The sequence below is a fragment of the Cutaneotrichosporon oleaginosum genome (genome assembly GCF_008065305.1).
Source record: "Cutaneotrichosporon oleaginosum strain ATCC 20508 chromosome Unknown ATCC20508_contig01, whole genome shotgun sequence".
NCBI lineage: Eukaryota > Fungi > Basidiomycota > Tremellomycetes > Trichosporonales > Trichosporonaceae > Cutaneotrichosporon > Cutaneotrichosporon oleaginosum.
This window is the reverse complement of record NW_027072170.1, coordinates 3073620-3082123: the sequence shown is the minus strand read 5'-3', so window position 1 is coordinate 3082123 and position 8504 is coordinate 3073620. Positions and strand designations below refer to the sequence as shown.

The 8504-nt window shown below is 60.1% G+C and overlaps 4 protein-coding genes across 4 annotated transcripts; 2 read left to right on the top strand and 2 right to left on the bottom strand.

The window, feature by feature from the left end:
- Positions 1–910: 910 nt before the first annotated feature.
- Positions 911–2712, top strand: COLE_01245 (uncharacterized protein; the record flags this gene model as incomplete). Its single annotated transcript, XM_018421073.2, has 3 exons — positions 911–1109; positions 1168–1249; positions 1299–2712. 3 exons carry the CDS (start codon positions 911–913, stop codon positions 2710–2712), a joined length of 1695 nt encoding a protein of 564 aa, XP_018283074.1.
- A 257-nt stretch (positions 2713–2969) lies between these two features.
- On the bottom strand, positions 2970–4053 carry COLE_01244 (uncharacterized protein; the record flags this gene model as incomplete). Its single annotated transcript, XM_018421705.2, has 3 exons — positions 2970–3147; positions 3310–3914; positions 3985–4053. The coding sequence occupies 3 exons, from the start codon at positions 4051–4053 to the stop codon at positions 2970–2972; spliced, it is 852 nt and encodes a 283-aa protein (XP_018283075.1).
- Positions 4054–4404: 351 nt separating this feature from the next.
- On the top strand, positions 4405–6447 carry COLE_01243 (uncharacterized protein; the record flags this gene model as incomplete). The annotated part of the gene is made up of 7 exons (XM_018421706.2): positions 4405–4466; positions 4504–4545; positions 4727–4833; positions 5052–5143; positions 5308–5478; positions 5591–6372; positions 6405–6447. 7 exons carry the CDS (start codon positions 4405–4407, stop codon positions 6445–6447), a joined length of 1299 nt encoding a protein of 432 aa, XP_018283076.1.
- A 595-nt stretch (positions 6448–7042) lies between these two features.
- COLE_01242 (uncharacterized protein) lies at positions 7043–7609 on the bottom strand (the record flags this gene model as incomplete). The annotated part of the gene is made up of 1 exon (XM_018425062.1): positions 7043–7609. The coding sequence occupies one exon, from the start codon at positions 7607–7609 to the stop codon at positions 7043–7045; it is 567 nt and encodes a 188-aa protein (XP_018283077.1).
- Between the last annotated feature and the right edge of the window lie 895 nt (positions 7610–8504).

Below are 8504 nucleotides of genomic sequence, written 5' to 3'. Positions count from 1 at the left end.
GTTTATCAGCTGCGTGCCCCCATGCTCCCAACTGCAATCCATAGAACACCGCTTCTTTGGGAGGCGGTGTCGCCGACACCACGGTGACGACAAGTCGCGGCGCATCGGTTCTGAACGCATGAACGATGTGGGTTGTGACTGCCAACGTGGCCGGGGTGACGCGCCCGCTCAGGCCGCTCAGAGCTGGTGGCCGTCGGGCGCCGGGAGTTGAAGGGGGTGAGGCGGAGGGAGACGGGTGGATGCGCGTCCTCCAGTACCTGAGCAGGCACAACAGCCAATAAGCTTGCACTACCCTCGCAGTCCTTGGACGCGATAATTGTTTGAGGCTCAGGGTTGAAATGTAAGCAGATTTTGAAAGGACATTAGAAAAGATTAGGAAGCGCGTTGATGTATCTGGATTGAGGAACATGGACCGAGCGCCCCGAACCCACGGGCCTCGCAAGGGAGACAAGGGAGCCAGGGGTAGGGAAGGGCGCCCGCTGTGGCCACCAAAGCCCCGCTCGTCCGCCCCCAAAGTTGAATCCGCAGGCCGCCCACCCAGGCCCCGCCCGGTCCAAGGCTGTTTAAAATGCACGCTGCCACGATCATTTCCTGCTTTCTCCTCACCACAACTGCTCTCACCCAACCTCTGCTCAACAACACAAACCCAGTGCTAAGCACCCCATACACTCGCCACTACCCAGGCGTTGATGTTCTCTAACAGCCTCTGTTCTGCTCACAACTCCCACCGGTAAGTCTCCTCATCGATCGAGCCACGTCTCCACCGACGAGTGCACTTCCCTTCACTTCCTCTTTCCCCAGCAGAGCGCTGACTTTCCCAGCGGCATCCGTCACACGACCGCGACCCCGCTCATAGCGTTCTAATTGCCCTACTACCACCTCGGATCAATCAAACTTCATACATACAACCATGTCGCCCGCTGCCCTTCACATCAACGGTCACCACGACTCGTTCTCGGTCCCCAACGGGTCCGTGAACCAGGCCAAGGTGCACCCGAGCGCCCGCCGTGCCCCTGCCGGTGGGCTCATTAAGGTTGACAGCGACAACACTGTCTACGAGGATGGTGGTATCAAGGCCCGCTACACGGACCGGGGTGCCGACGTCGTCAGTGAGTATCTTTTGGGGAAGGCGCAGCATCACGAAGGAACGTGCGCTGACTATATCAGAGGACGCGGATGGGAGGCTCAAGGTCACCAAGACTGAGAAGACCTTTGAGTTCTACACCAAGTCGAACGTTGGCCGTGTCGGGTAAGTCGATGTTTCTTGCTTCCTACGTTCGACTTCTGACGCAGCTCAGCCTTATGCTCGTCGGAATCGGCGGCAACAACGGCACGACCGTTATGGCCACCAACCTCGCCAACAAGCACAACATCTCGTGGCACACTAAGAACGGCGAACAGCAGCCCAACTACATTGGCTCGCTCGTTCGTGCCTCGACCGTTGCGCTCGGCACCGACCCCGAGACCGGCAAGCAGGTCCACGTTCCCATCTCGGACATGCTTCCTATGGTCCACCCCAACGACTTCGTCATTGGCGGCTGGGACATCTCGGGTGTCCCCATGGACCAGGCCATGGCCCGCGGCAAGGTCCTCGACTACGATCTCCAACGTCAGCTCGTTCCTTACATGAAGGACTACAAGCCGATGCCTTCGATCTACTACCCTGACTTCATCGCCGCCAACCAGGCCGACCGTGCCGACAACCTCATCCCTGGCGATGACAAGCAGGCTCACCTCGAGCACATCCGCAAGGACATCCGTGACTTCAAGGCTGCCAACCAGCTCGACAACGTCATCGTCCTTTGGACCGCCAACACTGAGCGCTACGCCGACATCATCCCCGGCGTCAACGACACGGCTGAGAACCTTCTCAACGCCATCAAGACGTCGCACGATGAGGTATCGCCCTCGACCATCTTCGCTGTCGCGTCGATCCTTGAGGGCATGCCCTTCATCAACGGCTCGCCCCAGAACACCTTTGTTCCTGGATGCATTGAGCTCGCTGAGCAGAAGAAGGCCTTCATTGGCGGTGACGACTTCAAGTCGGGCCAGACCAAGGTCAAGTCGGTTCTTGCCGAGTTCCTTGTCAACGCCGGCATCAAGCCCCTCTCGATTGCGTCCTACAACCACCTCGGCAACAACGACGGCAAGAACCTCTCGTCGGCCAAGCAGTTCCGCTCCAAGGAGATCTCCAAGTCGTCGGTCGTTGACGACATGGTCGCAGCCAACCCGGTCCTCTTTAAGACCGCCGCGGACCTCACTGAGGAGACTGGTGTTGCTACCAAGAAGGGCGAGCACCCCGACCACATCGTTGTCATCAAGCACGTCCCCGCTGTCGGTGACTCGAAGCGCGCCATCGACGAGTACTACTCGGAGCTTCTCATGGGTGGCCGCAATGTCATGAACATCTTCAACGAGTGCGAGGACTCGCTTCTTGCTACTCCGCTCATCTTCGACCTGGCCATCCTCGCCGACCTCCTCACCCGTGTTACCTACCGTGAGGTTCCCAAGACTGGCGAGGCCGGCGAGTTCCAGCCCCTTTACTCGGTGCTCTCGCTCCTCAGCTACATGCTCAAGGCGCCCCTCGTCAAGCCCGGCACCGACGTTGTTAACTCGCTTAACCGCCAGCGCAACGGTCTCGACCAGTTCCTCAAGGCCTGCCTCGGTCTTGAGCACCAGGGCGACCTCCTCCTCAACACCCGTGTCTGGTAGAGGCGTCGGCGTTGAATTTCAATCTCGTTGATGTGGAATGCTTTTCGCTCTATCTTCTTGACGTGTCTTTCGAAGTAGTACTCCCTTTATGCAATAATACAAAACGCAAAACGCCTTAAGGATTATACATCCTCTGCCACACTGCCAGGTCCTGACATGACACTCGGAGGTTGCCGTCCTCTGATGGTGGAGGAGAAGTCCAGCAGTGAGCCAGTCTACATATCTAGTCTATTGTAGGGCTCACTGGATCTCCCTCCTCACCTCCGAGGCGGAGCAGGGAGGGCCTGCCTCAGGTCCTCGGGCGGAGGCACCGGGGTACCGCCGCGCGGCGTTTGGCTCGCAGTTACAGGTGTGCTTGTACCGCTAGGCCCAAACGATGCGACGGGGGGGATGTCGTTCTGGTTCTCGCCATTGTACGTTGCGGTGATGTACGCGCTGTTGTTAGTTCATGCTGGTGTTGCATAGCCAGGCTAACGGGAGGAGCACTCGCACAGCTCGAGCAAAGGACAGACCCAAGTGCTAGACGGACCGCGCGATCATAAGCGCAGCCTTCCGCCGCGTATGCAGGGTTTCTTGCGCTTCACGCCTCCCACTCACTTGAAGAAGTGTCTCCAGCTCGCCTTGGACGGCGTGAAGTGCCCTCCGGTGTGGTACTCCACCCGCGAGTTCTCGCAAGCGTCGATAAGGCTGCGCGACCGCTCCTCGCTCACGACAACATCAGTACGACCGATAACGTGCAGCACGGGCACAGCAGCCGGGATAGGGAAGAAGGGGGCAAAGTCGGGAATCTCAGAGGAAGGTGCGAATCCACCGACGGCGATGACAAACTTGGGGCTCGGCATCGCGGGCTCGGCAGGCCACGACGCGTGGAGGCCGGGCTTGACGAGCAGCGCTGCAACGAGGGACGCCATGCACGCGCCCTGGCTGAAGCCCATGATGCCGTCGAACGGCCCGTTCTTGGCCATAAAGTCGTGAATGTAGGCAATGCTCTCATCGATGCGCTGGTAGACTTTGCGGTCCGAGTCTGTAAGCCACCATGCGCGTGGCGTCGTCTCAGGCGTCTGCCGCTCTTCCTCGGTCGTGGCGTTGGATGCAAACTGATCAAGGTTCTGGTTCCAGGGCATGTCGGCCTTGTGCACGATGATGGGGGGTTCGAGGAAGACGAACTCGGCGTTCTTAGCTGTCTTGCGGACGGCTCCGAGCTGGCATTAGACGGAGCCGTGTAGAGATTGGCGGAGCTCAACTCTGGCGGACGGGCAGCGGCACACTCACCTGTTTGGAATAGATGTGCGCATTTTGCGTAAACCCGCAAAGGGCGAGGACGCGGATAGGAGCAGCCATGGTGAGATGGGCGGAAGACAACTTTGAGATGGTGATGGCGATGGGGAAATGGGGTTTCGGGTAGTCGCCGTTGTGGGGTACCCCGCGGCGCGTGTTTTAGGCACAGCAGGTTTTGTGCAGCTGTGCTCATGTGCGAGGAGCACAGAGACATGCATAGAGATATGGGGAGCACGCGAAGCACAGCGTGCAGAGACGCATGCAGTGCAGCATTGCAGGAGTTGGAGAGGCTAAGCGATGCTATTGCGTGGAGGGGCTCGCGTCAATCAACCCTCAGCGTCCAGCCTCCACCTGGGCGACAGGAAGGAATTCCGACGCAATGTCCATCCAAGTGGAGGTTTCTCTTCATCCACCATGTCGGACGCGGCAGCTTCAGGCTCCGGCACCGGCAGCGGTAGCGCCAAAAAGAACAACGAGTAGGTCGCTTGAGAGCCTTCGGTGCACTGACAATAGCAATGACTACTACTTCAACTTTTACGCGTCGCTGCAGAACCAGTGCGTCAACAATAGTTTGGGGATCTCCTCGAGCGAGCAGTGCACGCAGCTATCGCGAAGCGCCGTCTTCTATCCTTCGGACTTCTTTTCTTGGTGGCGGACGCAGACACGCTCGTTGAGCATGCTGCTCATCTTGAGCGAGAACTTCCCGCACCTTCCTCGTTCACGCAGCTCACACCAGGGCCAACATGATCGGCGATGTCTGCCGCACTGGCACGTATCGCAAGGCGATATTGGGCAATGCGGCGGTCGCGATCACCAACAAGACGGTGCTGGATCTTGGAGCAGGTGAGTTGCGAGCTGCGGAGCCATGAAGCTGCATGATGGGCACGGAGCGGCGAGGACGAGGAAGGCCGGCACATAACTAAGGCCGACTGTTGGGTGCGGCCGCACACGTGCACGGGCTGCCTGGGCGAAGGTGGCGTAGCCTCTGCCCGACTTGTGAGGGCTGGAGGTGGTTATGGGCCGCGTTCGCGTGCCGCGATTGCAACACAGGCTTACCTCAGGCTCCGGGATTCTATCGTACATGGCTGCGCAGGCGGGCGCGAAGGAGGTCATTGCTCTCGAGGCGTCGAGCATGGCGGAGAAGATCCAGATCGTGAGTGAATGCGATCGGAGATCGGAGAGGGAGGGCAGTGTTTAGATCTGCACGGCTTTGGGCTGCTGCGGGTGGGGTAACGCAGCGAGCCTACAGATACTCACACACCCCCTCCTCTAACTACTCGCTGCTGCGCACCGTCTACCGGCACTCGCTGACATCAGCTCGTCGATCAGGCCAACCGCGGCGGGTCTAATCCGCATGTGCGTGGGCGCGTGCGCATCGTGCGCGGCATGGTCGAGGACAAGAGTGTTCAGACCGACGTGCTACGCAGCGGCAAGGTCGACACGATCGTGTCAGAACCGATTGGTGTGATGCTCTTGCACGAGCGCATGGTAAGTTAGCGCGGCATGACGAGCCCTCTGCGGCCGGGCTGGCTCAGTGAGAGTTCGTGCTGAGTGGGCTTGGCTTACTCTCCACTTTGCACTTGTAGACCGCTCACGCCAGGTCGAGTCGTTCCTTCTGGCCCGAGACCTCTTCCTCAAGCCTGGCGGCTCTATACTCCCATCTGCAGGGAGTATATTCTTCGCGCCCTTCTCTGACGAAGGGCTGTACAACGAGACAGAGCAGAAGGCGCAGTTCTTCAACCAGACTCTCTTTGGCACCGACTACAGCGCACTGTACGAAGTCGCGCGTGCTGAGGCCTTCGCGCAACCCGTGATTGGCATCTTTCCACCTGGCACGTTGATGGGACCTGCTGCACCGCCTCAGACGTTTGATTTCTACACCTGCAAGCGCGAGGACTTGCTCGACTTCAGCGTCAAACTTGAGTTCGTGGCGACTCGCACAGCGGTAATGCACGGCCTGGCGAGCTGGTTCGATCTCGACTTTGAAGCGAGCACGAAGGATAGGCCCGCAGACGAGATTCCCGGCGACGCGGATGCCGAGTCCGCTTGGGAGTTCCCCGTCGGACAGGCGTGGCCGTGGAGCGCTGAGCCGCCGCTCAACCCCAACCCGCCGCCTGAGGCCCCGCGCCGCGGCGTCAAAGTCACCATGTCGACAGGGCCGAACGCACCTCGTACACATTGGCAGCAGGCGCGCTTGATTCTTCCCGAGCCTCTCGCAGTTAACAAGTCCGAGCGCGTCGTCGGCACGATCCGGTTCAAGGTTAATGACAGCCGGTCGTACGACCTCACTGTCGACATTGGTGTTGATCGGGGAGGCGCGGGGTCACAGTCCGACCTTCTGCGTCGCACGGCCACCTTCAACTTGTCTCAACAGACTTTCAAGTGAGTCACCTCTCGGCTCCACTGACTTTCAGCTATTCGTACACTGGCGACCCGATTCCCGGGATGGCCGCATAATTCACTCGCATGTACACCCTCCCATATGAGATATCACTGTTACTTGGCTTATCTGCTTATCGTCCGTCTGACTCCGCTATCAATGCGGACTGACTGCGATATGTGGCGCGTGAGTACTTTACGGTACCTTGAAGACGGCCGCCGACGGAGTTAAGCGGAGCGGCGATAGCGGCGACGTACGGACGGCCGCGAACTGCTTTATTCTTGTGGTCTCCAAGGTGAAGCTGAATGAGGCCCTAAATCATATTCAGAAGATAACGCGGCCCGTCACAGAATCGTCTCCACACTGTCCACCAACTCCCCGCCAGATCGCCGCTCCCCCTCCTAAACTTGAGACGTTGTTGATCTCCTTCCAACCAGGCACAGCAGCCCCGCGATCAATCGGTGGCCGAGGAACGAGCACCACCACGTCCTGGAAACCGCTGCCGGCATGCAGTCATGAGTTGCATCAATACAATGAGCGTGGGCGTGGCGCCGGAATCACCGGCGCGGACATGCAGGGGTCGTCTTGTCTTGTCGTAAGACTGTGCGGCTGAGACTTGACTGGGATCAACATGATGAAACAAGGTTGGCGGCGTACTTGTCGGGACAGGGTTCAGGCCGCGTTCGGCACCTTGGGCGCCAGCGGGCGTCGGGGCTCTGGCGGCGTATGTTTGGCGCGTCGGGAATTGGGGCTGTGAGCGCGCTTTGTCTTTGCCTCAGGCTGGGATTTGGCCTTGGACTTGGACTTGGGTTTGGTTCTGGTTTTGGGCTGGGACTGGTGCGGGAGCGCGAGCTTGTGGACTTTGGACGTGCTAGTCCGGGAGGAGTCCGCTGCAGGGGTACGTATCGCCACGGCGCCTTTACGCTTCGGCGCTGGCGAGCTCACCTCGTCCGAGGAGGGGTTGGCGCCTTGCACGCGAGTGCCTCGGACGAGCGCGAAGGTTGGCACGTTGATGGCGCGGTAGAGGTCGGCAGTGGTGGCGCGGGCTGGAGCGGGCGCGTATGACGTGAGCTTGAACGTGGGCGTGGCAGCGGCGCGGAGGACGGGAATATCTGCCTCTGCGTCGGCGCCATCGTCGTCGTCATCGTCGTCGCTCTCGTCAAACACATCGGCTTCGTGCGCGTCGTGGGCGCGCGCCCGCCGGTAGTCGTCCCACGCCACGAGCCGAAGAGGCGCCATGAGTAAGGAGGGAGGAGAGGGGGAGGGGGAGGGAGCGGGAGGGGGCGTGAATACGGTCGTGAAGCTCGTGCAGCTCGTGCAGCTCGTACAGTAAGGTCGTCAGCGGACGACGGCCGAGGCCAGCTCGAGCCAGAAGGCGAAGGAGGTGGGGAGAGTGGATCCAAGAAGCAGACGGCCAAACTTTAGTACTTCGGTACTTTGGATTTGGGCATGGTATGCGGTACGTGCGCGCGTTTCTGCTCGCACGGATCATCAAACCATCAGCCCGTCAGGCCGCAGCCCGTGCCACCGTGACTGATGGCCAGATTCGCGCCACATGCCACAAACATTCCACCGAGTCTCTCGGCCTGACGGTCTAGCAACCTGGGCGAACGGTGCTGTGCACGCGGTGCACGCTGCACACAGCTGGTGCGAGCGCGCCAAGCTTCCGAAGTGCGTAGTGCGGGGTGTCACCCTGCGGGGGTGCGGTGCTCCGGACACGGCGCCGAGAACAACGCTGTCGCAACCACCCGTCGATCTGGCGATCTCAACGCGACGCGATCGCGACCACGACCGAGGCCATAACCGAGACGATGAGCAAGCACTCCGTGCCCCGCCCCGCGGATCAGCTATTTGCTGAAACGCGCCAAACTTTAATGTACGCCCGCCAAGAGCTACCGCTGCTGCTGGCACGAAACATGCCGTGTTCCGTGGCGTAAGAAGCGAGCCGTCGGCGCCACGGCACTGGCGCTTATCAAACGTCGCACGCGAGCACGCCGCAGATGTCATTGCATGAGGAGCTCACTGGCATATGGCTGAGCTCGCTTGGCCGTTGCTCGTGCTGCTCGACACTCACTTCTCAGCCACACATCACGCGGTGCACGGCCCAACGTCCAGAAGCCTGCGGCTCGTGAGC